This window comes from Oncorhynchus tshawytscha, linkage group LG26 (assembly GCF_018296145.1).
Source record: "Oncorhynchus tshawytscha isolate Ot180627B linkage group LG26, Otsh_v2.0, whole genome shotgun sequence".
In the NCBI taxonomy this organism is placed as follows: domain Eukaryota; kingdom Metazoa; phylum Chordata; class Actinopteri; order Salmoniformes; family Salmonidae; genus Oncorhynchus; species Oncorhynchus tshawytscha.
Window position 1 is genome coordinate 11,927,368 of NC_056454.1, and position 20,260 is coordinate 11,947,627.

Here is a 20,260-nt window from a genome sequence, read left to right on the forward strand (position 1 = left end):
TTGGTGCGAAAAGTGCAAATCAATCTCAGAACAACAGCAAAGGACCTTGTGAAGATGCTGGAGGAAACAGGTACAAAAGTATCTATATCTACAGTAAAACGAGTCCTATATTGACATAACCTGAAAGGCCGCTCAGCAATGAAGAAGCCACTGCTCCAAAACCGCCGTAAAAAAGCCAGACTATGGTTTGCAACTGTACATGGGGACAAAGATTGTACTTTTTGTAGAAATGTCCTCTGGTCTGATGAAACAAAAATAGAACTGTTTGGCCATAATGACCATTGTTATGTTTGGAGGAAAAAGGGGGATGCTTGCAAGCCAAAGAACACCATCCCAACCGTGAAGCACGGGGGTGGCAGCATCATGTTGTGGTGGTGCTTTGCTGTAGGAGAGACTGGTGCACTTCACAAAATAGATGGCAACATGAGGCAGGAAAATGATGTGGTTATTTTGAAGCAACATCTCAAGACATCAGTTAAAGCTTGGTTGCAAATGGGTCTTCCAAATGGACAATGACCCCAAGTATACTTCCAAAGTTGTGGCAAAATGGCTTAAGGACAACAAAGTCAAGGTATTGGAATCAAATCAAATCAAATCAAATTTTATTTGTCACATACACATGGTTAGCAGATGTTAATGCGAGTGTAGCGAAATGCTTGTGCTTCTAGTTCCGACAATGCAGTAATAACGAGCAAGTAATCTAACTAACAATTCCAAAAAAAACTACTGTCATACACAGTGTAAGGGGATAAAGAATATGTACATAAGGATATATGAATGAGTGATGGTACAGAGCAGCATAGGCAAGATACAGTAGATGATATCGAGTACAGTATATACATATGAGATAAGTATGTAAACCAAGTGGCATAGTTAAAGTGGCTAGTGATACATGTATTACATAAGGATGCAGTCGATGATATAGAGTACAGTATCAACGTATGCATATGAGATGAACAATGTAGGGTAAGTAACATTATATAAGGTAGCATTGTTTAAAGTGGCTAGTGATATATTTACATCATTTCCCATCGATTCCCATGATTAAAGTGGCTGGAGTAGAGTCAGTGTCATTGACAGTGTGTTGGCAGTAGCCACTCAATGTTAGTGGTGGCTGTTTAACAGTCTGATGGCCTTGAGATAGAAGCTGTTTTTCAGTCTCTCGGTCCCAGCTTTGATGCACCTGTACTGACCTCGCCTTCTGGATGGCAGCGGGGTGAACAGGCAGTGGCTCGGGTGGTTGATGTCCTTGATGATCTTTATGGCCTTCCTGTAGCATCGGGTGGTGTAGGTGTCCTGGAGGGCAGGTAGTTTGCCCCCGGTGATGCGTTGTGCAGACCTCACTACCCTCTGGAGAGCCTTACGGTTGAGGGCGGTGCAGTTGCCATACCAGGCGGTGATACAGCCCGCCAGGATGCTCTCGATTGTGCATCTGTAGAAGTTTGTGAGTGCTTTTGGTGACAAGCTGAATTTCTTCAGCCTCCTGAGGTTGAAGAGGCGCTGCTGCGCCTTCCTCACGATGCTGTCTGTGTGAGTGGACCAATCCAGTTTGTCTGTGATGTGTATGCCGAGGAACTTAAAACTTGCTACCCTCTCCACTACTGTTCCATCGATGTGGATGGGGGTGTTCCCTCTGCTGTTTCCTGAAGTCCACAATCATCTCCTTAGTTTTGTTGACGTTGAGTGTGAGGTTATTTTCCTGACACCACACTCCGAGGGCCCTCACCTCCTCCCTGTAGGCCGTCTCGTCGTTGTTGGTAATCAAGCCTACCACTGTTGTGTCGTCCGCAAACTTGATGATTGAGTTGGAGGCGTGCATGGCCACGCAGTCGTGGGTGAACAGGGAGTACAGGAGAGGGCTCAGAACGCACCCTTGTGGGGCCCCAGTGTTGAGGATCAGCGGGGAGGAGATGTTGTTGCCTACCCTCACCACCTGGGGGCGGCCCGTCAGGAAGTCCAGTACCCAGTTGCACAGGGGGGGGTCGAGACCCAGGGTCTCGAGCTTGATGACGAGCTTGGAGGGTACTATGGTGTTGAATGCCGAGCTGTAGTCGATGAACAGCATTCTCACATAGGTATTCCTCTTGTCCAGATGGGTTAGGGCAGTGTGCAGTGTGGTTGAGATTGCATCGTCTGTGGACCTATTTGGGCGGTAAGCAAATTGGAGTGGGTCAAGGGTGTCAGGTAGGGTGGAGGTGATATGGTCCTTGACTAGTCTCTCAAAGCACTTCATGATGACGGATGTGAGTGCTACGGGCGGTAGTCGTTTAGCTCAGTTACCTTAGCTTTCTTGGGAACAGGAACAATGGTGGCCCTCTTGAAGCATGTGGGAACAGCAGACTGGTATAGGGATTGATTGAATATGTCCGTGAACACACCGGCTATCACAAAGCCCTGACCTCAATCCTATAGACAATTTGTGGGCAGAACTGAAAAAGTGTGTGCGAGCAAGGAGGCCTACAAACCTGACTCAGTTACACCAGCTCTGTCAGGAGGAAGGGGCCAAAATTCACCCAACTTATTGTGGGAAGCTTGTGGAAGGCTACCCATAACATTTGACCCAAGTTAAACAATTTAAAGGCAACGCTACCAAGTACTAATTACTAACAAATACACCATGACAGCGCAACACACAAGGGGTGGAACAGTGGCAAAGGTACCCTCAGGACCAACAGAATAATATTAGTCTGAGGAGAGATTAAATAGTATTAATACAACAAAATATAATTCAAAGTGAATGTAAACTTCTGACCCACTGGGAATGTGATGAAATAAATAAAAGCTGAAATAAATCATTCTCTCTACTATTATTCTGACATTTCACATTCTTAAAATAAAGTGGTGATCCTAACTGACATAAGACAGGGAACTTTTACTAGGATAAAATGTCAGGAATTGTGAAACTGAGTTTAAAAGTATTTGGCTAAGGTGTATGTAAACGTCCGACTTCAATTGTATGCAATGAGTTGTTGCTTGTGTCTGTCCGGATTGATCATCTTTGCTAAATAAATACTGAAGGAACTTGGAAAGCCTACTTGAGCGCGTGTGAAAAGATGTGTTACATCAACCTCGCTGTAATCTCACTTTTAATGGATGATGCGATGGAAGCTATTAAATCATTCTGAATTGATTTTGACATCCCAGAAAAGACAGTCGAAAGTTCCATATGTTCAGAAAGTAAAGCGTTGTGATGTGCAATTACCTCTGCAAGCTCCTTGTAGTTTCCCTTGTTAGCAGAATGTTCCCTCTTGTCGTGTCCTCTAAAAGCCAATACTTGCATGCCCTAAAATGCAGTGGTGTCGATAAACCACTTGAGAACATCCCTGTTTTTCTTACTTTCTCATTTGAAGACGCAGAGCTTTGTATGTTACATTATCGAATAAGCTTTATCCCAGAAGCTTGAATCTGATGTGGGCATTTACCGTGCATTCGGGAAAGTATTCAGATCCCTTGATTTGTTACAGCCTTATTCTAAAATGGATTAAATTGCCCCCCCTATTTTAAAATGGATTACCCCCCTTTATTCTAAAATGGATTAAATTGTCAAAAACAAGAAACAACAAAACTAACGTGAAGCTGACTAGGGCTATACAGGCCACTAACAAAGTCAACTACCCACAACTAAGGTGGCAAAACAGGCTGCCTAAGTATGATTCCCAATCAGAGACAACGATAGACAACTGTCCCTGATTGAGAACCATACCCGGCCAAAACATAGAAACAGAAAACATAGAAATAAAGAAACTAGAATTCCCACCCTAGTCACACCCTGGCCTAACCAAAATAGAGAATAAAAGCCTCTCTATGGCCAGGGCGTGACAATACCCCATAATGACAAAGCAAAAACAGGTTTTTAGAACATTTTGTCAAAAAACAAACTGAAATTTCACATTTACATAAGTATTCAGACCCTTTACTTTGTACTTTGCTGAAGCACCTTTGGCAGCAATTACAGCCTTGAGTCTTCTTGGGTATGACGCTACAAACTTGGCACACTTGTATTTGGGGAGTTTCTCCCATTCTTTTTTGCTCTCTCAAGCTCTGTCAGGTTGGATGGGGAGCATCACTGCACAGCTATTTTCAGGTTTCTCCAGAGATGTTAGTACGGGCTCTGGCTGGGCCACTCAAGGACATTCAGAGACTTGTACCGAAGCCACTCCTGCGTTGTCTTAGCTGTGTACTTAGGGTCGTTGTCCTGTTGGAAGGTGAACTTTCGCCCTCAGTCTGAGGTCCTGAGCGCTCTGGAGCAGGTTTTTATCAAGGATCTCTCTGTACTTTGCTCCGTTCATCTTTGCCTCAATCCTGACTAGTCCCTGCCTCCGAAAAACATCCCCACAGCATGATGCTGCCCCCACCATGCTTCACCATAGTGAATGTTTCCTCCAGATGTGATGCTTGGCATTCAGTCCAAAGAGTTCAATCTTGGTTTCATCAGACCAGAGAATATTGTTTCTCATGGTCTGAGAGTCCTTTTATAGGTGCCTTTTGGCAAACTCCAAGCGGGCTGTCATGTGCCTTTTACTGAGGAGTGGCTTCCATCTGGCCATTCTACCATAAGGCCGGATTGATGGAGTGCTGCAGAGATGGTTGTCCTTCTGGAAGGTTCTCCCATCTCCATTGAGGAACTCTGGAACTCTGTCAAAGTGATTGTAGGTTTCTTGGTCACCTCCCTGACCAAGGCCCTTCTCCCCCGATTGCTCAGTTTGGCTGGGCGGAAAGCACTAGGAAGAGTCTTGGTGGTTCCATACTTCTTCCATTTAAGAATGATGGAGGCCACTGTGTTCTTGGGGACCGTCAATGCTGCAGACATTTTTTGGTACCCTTCCCCAGATCTATGCCTTGACACAATCCTGTCTCGGAGGTCTACGGACAATTCCTTCGACCTCATAGCTTGGTTTTTGCTCTGACATGTATTATCAACTGTGGGACCTTATATAGGCAGGTGTGTGGCTTTCCAAATCATATCCAATCAATTGAATTTACCACAGATGGACTCCAATCAAGTTTGAGATACATCTCAAGGATGATTAATAGAAACAGGATGCTCCTGAGCTCAATTTCGGTGTCTCATAGAAAAGGGTTTGAATACTTATATAAACAAGGTATTTCTGTTGATCTTATTTTTAATACATTAGCAAAAAATTCTAAAACCATTTTTTCACTTTGTCATTATGATGAGGAAAACATTTAATTTAATCAATTTTAGAATAAGGCTGGAACGTAACAAAAGGTGGAATATTCAATGTGTCTGAATACTTTGCGAATGAACTGTATATGCTCCCATCTTTTGTTTTGCTATTTAGCTAAAAGATCGATGTTCTTCAGGTCACTGTACTCAGACTTTCCTAAAAGCAGGGAAGGCCAGCAATACAGGTGGCTTGATGAAAGGCTCCCTGTTAACCAGTTACCCTTTTGATACCAATTGGTATTGAACGCCCTCACCTTTTCCTCCTTCTTCATGAAACTGATCTCAGGCAGAGGTCGACCCTGCGTTTTAATTCTAACCTTTTGTTTGTTTGTTTTGTTTTAATTGTTTTAATCAATTATTTGATGACAATATATTTAGTATTTAGTATAGTTTTATCTAAAAAAAGTATAATTTTTAAATGTTTTACTATTTTTATTTTTATGAAATTTCACTGAAAAGGATGGTCCTCTCCTTCCTCTGAGGAGCAGCCTCCAGTGGTGTAGACTAGGCAGCCATTAAACATGTAACGATGGATAGGTCCCTCTAGTGTACAGCTTTGGCAGTGCAGTCAGACAATAGATGCCAGAGTACTAACTTCATTGGTGTTTCAGCCACAGCTGCCACACCCACCAATCAAACGTTGTTGCTTGTAAGCGATAAGGGCTCTTGTTGTCTTTAGCTGATATTTCAATGCATGTGTCCCCGTACTTGCACCAGGTGCTGTATGTATCAATCATAAAGTAAAGGGCTAATCTAGGATCAGGTCCCCTCTGTCCATTCATCATAATCTCAAATGTAAAAACTGATCCTAGCTCAAAAACGGATCCACTACTAGTCTGACATGCTCGATACACATGGCTCCGTGGTCTTGGTTTGTGTTGCAGGTGTGGCCCGGGTGGGCTATGGAGACGTGTCCTCTCGTAAGGCCCTGCGTGAAGCTCTGCAGTGCAAACCCTTCTCCTGGTACCTGGAGAACATCTACCCCGACTCTCAGATCCCCAGGCGATACTACTCACTTGGTGAAGTATGAAGCATTTCAGATTCTACAGCCCAATGTACCTCTCATGATTGTGTATGCATCCCAAATGGGACTCTATTCCCTATATAGTGTACTACTTCTAACAAGGGCCCATAGTGAATAGGGTGCCATTTGCCCTACTTCTCTTTAAAGTAAGTCAGGGACGATAACTGGCGTCATCGGTTTAGTTGTTGACCCAAACCCAAGCACGGGCTAGAGTTAGCTAACAACATTCTGGATAACAGGTTAGCATGAGGCAAAGAGGGGAATGTTCTTGATAACATATGCAAATAAAATAGGAAGGCCATGATTGATAGAGAGCCTGTTAAATGATGTGACGGGTTGGGAGTTTGGAGAGGAGGTTGTAATCCCCAAGATTAATTCTGCTGAGGCTCCATGATTTTACAGCCTGCATCCAATGTACTGCAGTAAAAGCTGCCTATGGCAGGGAACTGCAGCAGTGCCCTCAGTCTTCCCTTTCCTGCCCTCCCGTCTGTTCCATGATTAACTCACTCCACAGCACACAGCACACAGCACACATCCCACTTTTCACAGCTCCAGTCATTAGCTTTTATATCATTTAATTATGAACGGTACCATTCCTGCATAGTAAGCACCTTATCCAACACCTAGCACATAGAGCATGCCTCTAGGAGTATATTAGTTAGACATTAGATGGCTCATTGGATTATGGAATCATTAAGTAAGAATTTGGGTTGGGAACATAGATCACAACAGGTCTGATGTATGCAGCCATATGCGTTGCTAAGCAAGGTCCCGCATCATGAGTTACATCGCCGGTGAGCTAATGAGTTTAGATTGCTAGTTTTATTGAATAGTAAATATTGAATTAGATTTGACATCTGGGCAACAGATTTTGTCACCTGGAAATGATGTGCCAGTGTTTGATGAGCGGGACTTCATTTCTTCCACCTCTATAAGCAGTAGCTTTTGTCAGTTGTAAATATGCCAAGTTGGATTGAAGGATGGGAATTATGAGTAAGCATGAATCCAATGTTGAATCTCTCATTTTATTCCTTTCTACCCCTAGATCAGAAATGTTGAAACGAACCAGTGTGTGGACAACATGGGCAGAAAGGAAAACGAGAAAGTTGGCTTCTTCAACTGCCATGGCATGGGTGGGAATCAGGTAAGGAGACTGCAGTAGAGAGCAGAGAGCTATGGACTTTCCCGTATTTCCTATGTTTTCCCAGAAATCCAGTTTGGAATGGAGAGAATTAGCAGTAAATCCAGAATCCTCCAGCCAGGATTTTGGAAAATTACCTGAATTTTGCAACACAAGGAGAGAGCTATGGACGAGTAGATACAGTAAATGTCTTGTTCTCTCTGCTAGGTGTTTTCCTACACAGCTGATAAGGAGATCCGGACAGATGACTTGTGTCTGGACGTGTCTCGTCCCCATGGACCTGTGGTCATGCTGAAGTGTCATCAAATGAAGGGGAATCAGATGTTTGAGTATGATGCAGAGGTAAAGATCAAACTCAAGACTCCTCCTGTACTGTGTGAGTCATGACAGGAGTGCAATAACTTGTGATTATCATATTTTTTGAGATTATGTTATTTAACCTTTATTTAACCTGGCAAGTCAGTTAAGAACAAATTCTTATTTACAATGACGGCCTACCCTGGGCCAAACCCGGACGACGCTGGGCCAATTGTGCGCCGCCCTATTATGGGACTCCCAATCATGGCCGGATGTGAATCAGGGACTGTAGTGATGCCTTTTGCACTGAGATGCAGTGCCTTTAACTGCTGTGCCACTCGGGAGCCCACACAACTTTGCCACACACTGATTGTCCAGAGTAATTTCTGCACTATTACATAGGAAGATTTTTCATGTGAAAATGACACACCTGTACAAATACATCTATAATTCTTCAAAAATGGTTGGATTATTTTAAGCCACCAGATGGTGCTACATGTCAGGAGTCAGGCTTCCTGTCAAATCCTGTACAGTAGCCATCATTCTGTAGCTCAGTGCACATTGCAGCCCATAATTTCCCCCATTTATTCAAATGTTCTTCTCTCATGTAGTATGTTGGCAAGTGGGAATATGATTTTGAGGTAAGCTTTCTGACCTGGCGCTCGTGAATGTCGTCATCTAGTCGACGTAGACAGTGTATAAGTCCTGTCTTTGGTAGGTAGTAGTATCTTGTTCTTAGTGGTTGTAAGGCCTGCGTGTTTTTTTTCTCTCTCAGTAGTCTACAAAGTCCTCTGTGAAATTGTGTTAGTAGTTTATAGGTTTTAATGCTCTGGGGAATGTGACTCGTTAGCCAGACCTGTGGACCGAACAGACTCCACTGTCCAGTTATGAGCCTAATGACATGTCAACTCAGACATAGAGTTGCAAAATTCCAGTAACTTTCCAAAATTCCCTGGCTTTCCAGAAGTCCTGGGTGGAAGATTAATGGAATTCTTGGACATTTTGGGAAAGTTGCTGGAATTTTGCAAGCATATTAGACACTACTGAATGGTCCATGATATTCCAACAGATTTGGTTTTCATTTCAATGATCCAGGACTTGATGAATTGAGTACGCTTCTAGATATCTCCATAATATTTATATCATGCAAATCATCTATGCCAGTACAAGTGCCATTTTGATGTGCATCAGACTTTGAAACAAGCACAGCATACTAGCACAGCATACTAGCACAGCACATACAATAAAGCATATACATTAACACAGGGAAACTGTAGCATACAACAATTGTGTATTCTCAAAGCAGCCTTAATATTAACAATTCATATCGTTATATTTCTTCCACGGGGACATATGAGTCCTTATCCCAAAAAATGTGTGATGGAAAAACACTTTCAGAGTAAAATGAAACAACTAAAACCAGATATAAACAATGTAAAAAATGATGCTATATATTTCTTTTAAAATAATATCATCTTTGAGAACTAACAATCACCAAAATAAAAACTAGACAGTCAGAGAGAATTTAAAGTTCAACAACAATTAACTTTGCATAATAACAAAATATATACTGCTAAATAACACTGCATTAGTGTAACATCTGCTTCCAACTTACACCCTCAAACAAATAGATCCCCTGAACGCAGCTCACTTTCCAGCTCACACTTTCAAACACCTAGATCCCCTGAACGCAGCTCACACTTTCAAACACCTAGATCCCCTGAACGCAGCTCACTCTCCAGATCCCAATCATCTGAATTATAATTACCTGTTCACACACCTGTATGCCATTATCATACACTATTTAGTTCAGTTCTGTGCATCCCATCACTGTGAGGTATTGTTTGTTTTGTGGCACACATCTTTCAGAGCTCTGTGTTTCCCGTGATTTACTCCTCCCGTGTATGATAGTTTTTGCCTGCATCACTAACGGTGCCTATTCCCTGCCTGTACTTTAGCCTATTGGATTTACTGTTATCTACCTATTCCCTGATCTCCTGGACTATGTTACTAGCCTTCTCCCTGCCTGTACTGTTGCCCCTTTGGACCCCTGTGTATGACCTTCTGCCTGCATCTGGACCCAGCTACCTGCCTCCTCCTGTGGTCCTTTGCAATAAACACCTGCTGCGCCCTGCACTTAAACCCAGCTCTCTGTCTCCCCTCATGTTCATTACAATTAGCCATGGCAAAATGCGTAGAATTGCAGAACATTTGCTTTAAAACTGCAACATTTTCTCTCAGCTCCATTGCAGAATATGTCAAATCGCATAAAATGTTCTTTGAAACTGGAACATTCTCTCTCAGCTTAATAGCAAAATGTGTAGAACTGCAGGGAATTGGCATAAAAAATATCTCTACGGGGGCCTCTAAAATGTCCTCTACAATTCAGCCACGCAAACGCCCGATTGCGCCCCCTGCTACCTGCTCCAGTATGGTGTCACCTGTCATTGATTAAGATCTCTCATGTCACTGTCAACTTTGAAAAGCCCCCAGGCTCATCTATTCCTGTACACACCCTGGGAGAGATCCAGGTATTACACTTTATGCTTTAGTTAAATATGTAATATGAAAACATGAATAATTCATGCGTTAGGAAATGTCCCTGACGTATACAGCAGTGTGGTTTCAATGCCTCTGTCAACGGCCTGATTATTTTTAGGAACAGTGTGACAGGCGATACTACTGATCCCAGCCGTGCCATTAACATTTCATATGGTCATCATTTTCAGCATCTGAGAGACAGAGAGAAATACCTGACTTTTACATCATCTCCATATTCCAGGTGGTCAGAGTCTGGGCTTGAAGTGGACTGAAATAGCTGTCGGTAGTCATTTTGGGTACCTATTTATATTTAGGTGCGGGTACTTTGCAATATTTTTAAGCCAATTTTCTTCAAGAGGTACTGGTACTCGAGCAGTAACAAATTCAAGGTGCCGGTACTCAGTACCAGTGTGTAACAGTCCAATTCAAGCACTGGTCAGAGCCATCTCTCTAGTCACCTCCTATTCTCAATCCCTCCCTGCTCTTCCTTTCATAAGACTATAGAATATCAGTGCTGATATAGAATCAGTGCCACCATCCCACCAAGTCCCATCCACTTTTATCAAACTAGGAAATCTGGTTGAAGATTCTGATTGTAGGCAAAGGTGGTTCCATTCTGAGCAACACTCCAACATAGTCCATTTACCCTTTAGATGGGTTGTGTGGCATTGTGTTTTTTTGGAATATAAGTCTACAGTACTGTTGGTGATCTTGTTGTTGGGCCTGTCTGGCCTGAGTCTGGCTCTGTCCTAGCGTTTCTCACTCACTACTTCCATCTCCTCATGTCCATGCATGACATCCTCCATCCGGATGTCCATCCACAGAAGCACACGTTCCTCCACATCATCACCCAGTCGTGTCTGACCATCAGCAGGCTGGAGGATGGCAGCTGGCGCCCCACGGTGGAGTACTGTAATAATAGCCCCCTGCAAGCCTGGGTCCTGAGGAACTTCACCCGGCTGGAGGTGTTTAGGAAGCTGTACTACAGCCCCACTGATTACTTTCTGTAGGGGCTGTCTTCCTGCATGGGCCACCACAGGTCAGTAACTTACTGTACAACCAGACCTTGTGGAGGCCCTAGTGTGCAGTAGTGTAGTGTTCTAGTGTGTAGTGTTCTAATGTGTTGTAGTCTAGTGTGTAGTATGTCGTCTAGTGTGTAGTGTTCTAGTGTGTAGTGTGTAGTGTTCTAGTGTGTGTAGTGTTCTAATGTGTAGTAGTCTAGTGAGTAGTATGTCATCTAGTGTGTAGTGTTCTAGTGTGTAGTATGTTGTCTAGTGTGTAGTGTTCTAGTGTGTAGTATGTCGTCTAGTGTGTAGTGTTCTAGTGTGTAGTGTGTAGTGTTCTAGTGTGTGTAGTGTTCTAGTGTGTGTAGTGTTCTAGTGTGTAGTGTGTAGTGTTCTAGTGTGTGTAGTGTTCTAGTGTGTGTAGTGTTCTAATGTGTAGTAGTCCAGTGAGTAGTATGTCATCTAGTGTGTAGTGTTCTAGTGTGTAGTATGTCATATAGTGTGTAGTGTTCTAGTGTGTAGTGTGTGTGTAGTGTTCTAATGTGTAGTAGTCCAGTGAGTAGTATGTCGTCTAGTGTGTAGTGTTCTAGTGTGTAGTATGTCATATAGTGTGTAGTGTTCTAGTGTGTAGTGTGTGTGTAGTGTTCTAATGTGTAGTAGTCCAGTGAGTAGTATGTCGTCTAGTGTGTAGTGTTCTAGTGTGTAGTATGTCATATAGTGTGTAGTGTTCTAGTGTGTAGTGTGTGTAGTGTTCTAATGTGTAGTAGTCCAGTGAGTAGTATGTCGTCTAGTGGTGGCTGGTGGTCGGAGATATCGGAGGAAGGGTTTATTGTAATGGAATTCCAACCTTTGAAATTAGCCCGTCCTGCTTTATCTCTGCTCACCAGCAACCAATGGTGTAGTTGGCGAGTGTGCAATCGTCTAGTGTGTACTGTCTAGCCTGCAGAGCTGGAGTTGTATGACTGTGGCGGAATATGCGTTCAACTTTGCTTTAGTAAGTAGCTCCTTTACCTCACGGTATGTTTGTGTTCGTTTCCTTTACCTCCACTTTGAGATGTTTTTGGAGCTGCAGCTTGTTGCGATGCTGGACTTTTCCAACGTTAGTAAAAGTCTGCCACGCAAAGAAGTTTCAGTAGCGATTACCAGTGGCCTTTTGATGTGAATGCATAACGACAGGAACACAGAGGCACACCGGGCAATAATAAACGTCCCTCGACAGCTTTAGATGGTGCTGTAAACACGAAGCTATCTGCAAGAAATGTATACAGCCTTCACCAAATTTGATCTCATTTTACATTTATTTTCATACATCAATATTTAATTTTAGATGCGAAAATTCACTGGAGGCCCTCATTGGATGAGAGCTGAGGAGGCGAGGTGGTTTTAGGTTTAGCTGATTATCTATGCGATGGGCAAATTGAAATGGGCTCGCCTTTGTTTACAAGCTCTTTTGAAGTGATCCCTCATTGTGAGCTGTGCTTTCATGGCTCTGGCCTTGGGAAAGTGAGGGCTGCATTTTGAACACACTCCTATGGCCTCATAACAGCTGTGTTCAGCACACAGCGTGTTCTCAGTGTCTGAGGGTTGAATTTTAATCACCACTCATTTCCATTTTACCTATATACATCTACTGAATCGAGTCTGGATGCTCGCTTGCAAGAAGCTACCGGCTTCTGTTTGATATATGAACAGTATTTCTATTTGTCATTCCCTTAACTTTAGCCAGTTACCTCTTTACAGTACCTCTGTAATTCATTGGAGTTTATTTGTCTGTTAAGCAGTTGACGTTTGCCTGGTAAAGAACATATTCATTGCTGTGTGCTCTCCTTTTCGGAATACTGTTGGTTAAATTGGGTGAGTTGCGCTCAGGGTTATTGTTCTTTGTAAACCTGACAGTGCTAGAGCAGCCTGCTGTCAGATGGCCTCATTCCCTGTTCTGTTCCTACCGTAGTCTCTGTCCTTGAGATTAACACTGCACGACGCTCTCTGAACAGACAATATTGGGACCACAATTAGACAGTGGGTGTGTCCCAAATGGCATGCTATTCCCTTTATAATGCATCACTTTTTTACCAAAGCTCTATGGGCCCCAATCAACAGTTGAGCACTATAAAGGCAATAGGGTGCCATTTGGGATACACACTTGGTCAATCTGTACTGAACAGCCACACTATCTAACCGCCGTGGCTCCTTCCAATGGCAGAATGCCAAGAAACACATTTCTATTGAATCTGTTGGTACTGTGTAGATTTTTTGTTACACGCCAGACTCTGTTTTTAAGCGTTGTTAGTGTCAGCACAAACACACATTTAAAAGGGATCCTGCATCTGTCAGCAAGTCAGGTTGCCGCCGACTCTTTGAGACATAGAGGATAAATGTTCCTCACCCTGTGCCGGCTCTTGGAGACCATCTTCATTTAATTAGCAGGTCTCAGCTGTGCACACACACGGCACAGAGCTCATGAGCCACACTCTGGGACTGCAACAGCTGTAATGGGAGTTTTTACTGCCACTGAGGAGCAATGAAATAATTATGAGCAGAGAGGACACGTCCCTCACATGTCTAATATTTTCATTAAATATGGATTGGTTTTCCTACTCTCTTATATTTTCTTCATGCTGTCTTTTCTGCACTGAAGTATGGCAGGATCTTTCAGGGATGGCAAAAATAGCATCTCCATTATTGCCCCAGACATGTTCTTATGATTAATAAATAAGCTTTAGTGTAGTGGAGGTTCATAGGCCTATTTACAGGTACAGGACTATAATGGCAGATACTACAATTTTGGCTTGTTAGTGTAATACTATTTGGACAGCTATAGTTTTGAGGACATAAATACATGAATTTGTTTTATACATTTTAAAAGCAGAACGTTGTATTTTTTTAAACCTTGGCACGAAAACCTGCCTAGGTGGTTGGTTTTACTGTAATGCTCAGGTCATCTCCCCCTCCAGTGAAGTAATGGTGTGTGTGTGTGTGTGTGAGAGAGAGTGAGTGAGTGAGTGAGTGAGAGATGCTCTGTGTGATGCCTTTAAAAAGTATTGATACCCATTTGGCTTATTCCACTTTTTTTGTGTTGCAGCCTGAATTCAAAATTGATGAAATATTTTTTTTCTCACCCATCTACACACAATATCCCATAATGACAAAGTGAAAACAGACATTTTTGAAAATGAAATACAGAAGTAACCATTTACATAAGTAATCACACCCCTGAGTCAATACATGTTAGAATCACCTTGGGCAGTGATTACAGCTGTGGGTCTTTCTGGATAAGGGACAGTACGTTATTTATAATGAGGGATACTGTACCTGGAGAAAATCGTACCTATCTGAAATTAAAATGGGTGACCCTCCCTTCAGTAAAATACATTTTTACCAATGTTCCCGGAACATTTGGAGAAAAAACAAGTGACCTTCCCCTATACCCAAAATAATAATTAAAACATAAAGTGTATAGCAGAGAAAATTCCTACCCTTTACCCTTACTCCAAGGCAGTGGACATTTTAGCATGTGAATCTTGGTGGGGATGAATTCCAGCAAAGCCACTACACAACACTAAACAATACATTAATTGCACTTTCACGGTGCCAAACGGTGCCCATAAACTGTTAGGGCCGACATAAAGCTGTCCCAACAGCAGTTCCAACATCTTACCACTGCTATACCTGGCTATCAGCGGAGCCTTGTCTGGCAGTGAAACAGTTAATTCAACCTCATTTCCTGCCTTTAAAATAAACATACCTGATATGGCTGACTTGCTTAAACAAATGTCGTTTCTATTGACAATTGAGATGTACAAACTATGGCATAAGGGGACGATAATAGGCCATCCAAAATTTTGATTAAGACATTAATGAGGGAGCGACGGCGGACGTAGTCAATGTAACAATTTGTTAAGAACTTTTGAAATGAACAGCGATAGAATTCAGAACATGGACCCTTCTTACAGTGTTCTCCCTGTACACCAAGTCACAACCGTTGGATAAATAAAGGGGGCATATAAGCTGACAATGAAAGCTCTTACAAAAATCAATGATTACATTTCTAAAACAGGTTATAGGCTACATGTGCACAACCAAGTCAGAACAGTCAGACCAGTAGTCAGAACTGTAGGCAAAATAGACCAAATTATTAGGGTGAGGCATATGGTTTACTAACAGCTTACTACACCACATACACTTAGTATTATTTTCTTAGCTACAGTATACATATCTCCCTGGCATATTACATAATTTATGCAGCAGCATACAAGACATTTTTGGACTCACCTTGTTGTGATGTGCTCACTTGAACATGAAGGTGGTCCTTCGTGGGCAAATGTTGTCATCAAAGTCTGGCATTCTCTGGATTTATGGTGCTTTCAAGACAACTGGGAACTGTCTAATCATGATGATGTCATTGATCTTCAGGTTGTAGCTCTAGAAAGTGGCCCGAGTTCCTGATATACAATTCCGAGTTGGATGATATTTGATTGATATTTTTTATTCTATATTTATATTTTATATTCTTCAAATAGGGACTCTCCTTAGTTAGCATACTCTGCTTCCACTGAGCATTCCACTGATGTCAAAACTCGGTCCTCCAGAAAGTGGAGAGCATTAGCAACACTTATGCAGTTCTTCGTGATATCTTTAAAAACTCTGGCCTTTTGTTTTATCTTATTGTCCTCCTGAAATGTGAATTTGTCTCCCAGTGTCTGTTGGAAAGCAGACTGAACCAGGTTTTCCTCTAGGATTTTGCCTGTACTTAGCTCTATTCCATTTGATATTTTTTTACTCCCTAGTCCTTACCGATGACAAGCATACCCATAACATAATGCAGACACCACCATTTTCCCTAAACATAATGCCTTTTGCATTCAAGACATATCAAATGAATCAAATCAAATTTAATTTGTCACATGTGCCGAATACAACAAGTGTAAACCTTACCGTGAAATGCTTACTTACAAGCCCTTAAGCAACAATGCAGTGTGAAGAAAATAAGAGTTAAATAAACTAAAGTAAAACAAATAAAATAACAGTAACAAGGCTATATACAGGGGGTACCAGTACCGAGTCAATGTGCGGAGGTACAGGTTAGTCAAGGTAATAGAGGTGATATGTACATGTAGGTAGTGGTAAATTGACTATGCATAGATAATAAACAGCGAGTAGCAGCAGTGCAAAAAAACTAAAAACTAAAGGGGGGTCAATGCAAATAGTCCGTGTAGCCATTTGATTAATTGTTCTGCAGTCTTATGGCTTGGGGGTAGAAGCTGTTAAGGACCCTTTTGGAACTAGACGTGGCACTCCGGTACTGCTTGCCGTGCGGTAGCAGAGAAAACAGCCTATGACTAGGGTGGCTGGAGTCTTAAAAATAAAAGTGGGCCTTCCTCTGACACCGCCTAGAATAGAGGTCCTGGATGGCAGGAAACTTGGCCCCAGGGATGTACTGGGCCAGATGGCCAGTATCCTCTGTAGCACCTTATGGTCAGATGCCGAACGGTTGCCATACCAGGCAGTGATGCAACCGGTCATGATGCTCTCGTTGGTGCAGCTGTATAACTTTTTTAGGATCTGGGGACCCATGCCAAATCTTCTCAGTCTCCTGAGGGGGAGTAGACATTGTTGTGCCCTCTTCACGACTGTCTTGGTGTGTTTGAACCATGATAGTTTGTCGGTGATGTGGACACTAAGGACCTTGAAGCTCTCGCCTCTCTACATTGCATCCCAATCGATGTGAATGGGGGTGTATTCAGTTGTCCTTTGCCTGTAGACCACGATCAGCTCCTTTGTCTTGCTCACATTGAAGGAGAGATTGTTGAATTATATGCTGTCTCATCATTGTTGGTGATCAGGCCTACCACCGTTGTGTCGTCAGCAAACTTAATGATGGTCGTGCTTGGCCACACAGTCGTGGGTAAACAGGGAGTACAGGAGGGGACTAAGCACGCACCTCTGAGGGGCCCCCGTGTTGAGGATCAACGTGGCAGATGTGTTGTTGCCAACCCTTACCACCTGGGGCGGCCTGTCAGGAAGTCCAAGATCCAGTTGCAGAGGGAGGTGTTTAGTCCCAGGGTCCTTAGCTTATTGATGAGCTTTGTGGGTGCTACAGTGTTAAACACTGAGCTGTAGTCAATGAACACATAGGTTTTCATTTTGTCCAGGTGGGAAAGGGCCGTGTGGAGTAAAATTGAGATTGCATCATCTGTGGATCTGTTGGGGCAGTATGCGAATTAGTGACTAGGGTTTCCGTGATGATGTTGTTGATGTGAGCCATGACCAGCCTTTCAAAGCACTTCATGGACTACAGATGTGAGTGCTATGGGGCGGTAGTCATTTAAGGCAGGTTATCTTGGCGTTCTTGGGCACAGGGACATGTAGGTATTACAGACTCGGCCAGGGAGAGGTTGAAAATGTCAGTGAAGACACTTGCCAGTTGGTCCGCGCATGCTCTGAGTACACATCCCGGTAATCCATCTGGCTCCGCCACCTTGTGAATGTTGACCTGTTTAAAGGTCTTGCTCACATCGGCTGTGGAGAGTGTGATCACAGAGTCATACGGAACAGCTGGTGCTTTTCCTGTTAGATGGTTTGTCTGAGGGTATAGAGAAATTTCATATAAGCGTCCAGATTAGTGTCCCACTCCTTGAAAGCGTCATCTCTAGCCTTTAGCTCAGTGCGGATGTTGCCTGTATTCTACAGCTTCTGGTTGGGATATGTACGTACGGTACCTGTTGAGACGATGTCATCGATGCACATATTGATGAAGCCAGTGACTGATGTTGTATACTCCTCAATGCCATTGGATGAATCACAGTCTGTGCTAGCAAAACAGTCCTTTAGCGTAGCATTCGTCTCATTTGACCACTTCAGTATTGAGCGAGTCACTGGTACTTCCTGCTTTAGTTTTTGCTTGTGAGCAAGAATCAGGAGGATAGAATTATGGTCAGATTTGCCAAATGCAGGGCGAAGGAGAGTTTTGTATGTGTGTCTTTGTGTGAAGTAAAGCTGGTTTTTCTTCTTCTGGTGGCACATGTGATATGCTGGTAGAAATGAGGTAAAACAGATTTAAGTTTGCCTGTGTCGTGACGTGACTTTGATTAATGTGGTGATTTTTATTTATCGAATCAACCAACTATATTTAATTGTTACTTGATTAAATTAATCATGTAACAATTAACTCAATAGGAATTTGGGGCACCACAAAAGAAGTTATCATCTCCCGAATTAAACTCAAGAGGATATTTATAAGATATGTCGATAGCAGTAGTTTATTAATCGTTACCTCATATCAGTCTCATTCTGAACTTCGCAGACTGCTTGAATCTGCAAGAACCCCATCCTTTTCTCATTATTCAGTTCTACACAAATGTATTTAAGGATTTAAGGATTTATTTACTAACTAACTTAATAATAACACAGAACACACATACACATGCAAATGTCCCTAGTGGACTGACAAGATATGACGGCTTATTATACAGAGATGGAAAAGGGGATGGGGAAAAAAGAGAGAGAGGGAAAAAAAGGGACATTTATCGTACAGTTGAGGAACTACGCTCACAGTAACCATAGACCTTACACAAGCCACCACTCATTTGGGTAAGAAATGAAATGTATTTACGTGTAGATGTCTTTGTTCTCTGTTGAAACCAATCAATCCTTCTATGGGGATTGGCTCGATAGGTGTAAGGCTTTGGTTGTCCACCAGAGGTCACAATGTCTTTCTTCTTAGTGATCCGGTCTCCAATGGTGATGATTGTAGTAGGATAGTCATTTAGATTCACTTTTCTCGATGTAAGACAGCTAATCGGATGTACCATTGATTGTCTGAAGTGAGCTTTTCGCCTCTTTTCTTCCTCGGGTAGATAGTCAAGTTTCTAGATCACTTTACATGCACAGCTGTGTGTAAAGTGAATTTCTCTTCTACACCTCGTGTTGAGTTTGAGTTTCCAACAATTTCAACGTGTAGCCACAGCTGCACGCTTTCTGGTCTGGGAGTTTCAAGCATTTGTAACGTTTAGCTCACGCTTCACGTTTGCTGGTCTGATATGTTAATTCTTAGCGAGTCCTTTTAAGCACTCTGGTCGAAAAGGACGGTTCCATCACACTGACATACTCTTCTGACCTCATTCGGGGCGTGGCTTGGTTAATGTGCAAGACACATGAAAACTAGGATCTCGTTAGAAAAATAAAATCACATTCCTATCTTAATTAAAAACAGTTTCATTGTTCTTCATATTTCCTACACAACGTAAAGGATGTAAACCTGACATGCAGTGTGAAAGCTCTTCAAGTTAGAGTATTTTTGTTATACAGTTTTTAATGACATCACAAAATGAACAACAATATGACATGATTATTCTTTAGATCCCCACTGACCATTCCTAACATTCCCATCTTAGAAATATTGTTCCACTATTCACTTTTTGAGCGGGTAACAGTCTCTCTAGACAAAGGCATTCCTTTGGTTGATACTGAAGAGCAGGCAAGAGTTCTCTGCTGCATAAGATTTACGATTGGCGTGAGGTGTCATAAAACCGTCCCAGCCCCCCTCTCCTCTTCTGTGGGATAGAGATGGGTATGGCTCAGCCATTTGCCAAGCTGATCTGAGGCCTTGGATCCTCAACCAGGAGAGTCATGACACCTGCATTGAAGTCCCTGGCCACTAGGAGCACCGCTTCTGGATGAGCATTTTCTTGTTTGCTTATGGCTGTATACAGCTCGTTGAGTGCAGTTTAAGTTCATAAAGTTAACTTCTATGACAAATTTTTTGCAGTTTTACTTTAGTGCGAACAGGATGCATGTTTTGGAATATTTTATTTGGAACAAGCTTCCTTCTTTTCACTCGGTCATTTAGGTTAGTATTGTGGAGTGACTACAATGTTGTTGTTCCATCCTCAGTTCTCTTATCACAGCCATTAAACTGTGTAACTGTTTTAAAGTCACCATTGGCGTCATGGTTAAATCTCTGAGCATTTTCCTTCCTCTCTGGCAACTGAGTATGGAAGAATGCCTGTATCTTTGAAGTGACTGGGTATATTGATACATCTTCCAAAGTGTAATTAATAACTTCA

General features: G+C 42.6%; 1 protein-coding gene across 1 annotated transcript in view; it reads left to right on the top strand.

The window, feature by feature from the left end:
• LOC112225168 (polypeptide N-acetylgalactosaminyltransferase 13) overlaps positions 1-20,260 on the top strand; it is a 74,557-nt gene that overhangs the window by 49,002 nt on the left and 5,295 nt on the right. The window contains exons 9-11 of the mRNA XM_024388850.2: positions 6,073-6,212; positions 7,258-7,356; positions 7,561-7,695. Coding sequence (XP_024244618.1) covers positions 6,073-6,212; positions 7,258-7,356; positions 7,561-7,695 — 374 coding nt within the window. The remainder of the gene's footprint in view (positions 1-6,072; positions 6,213-7,257; positions 7,357-7,560; positions 7,696-20,260) is intronic.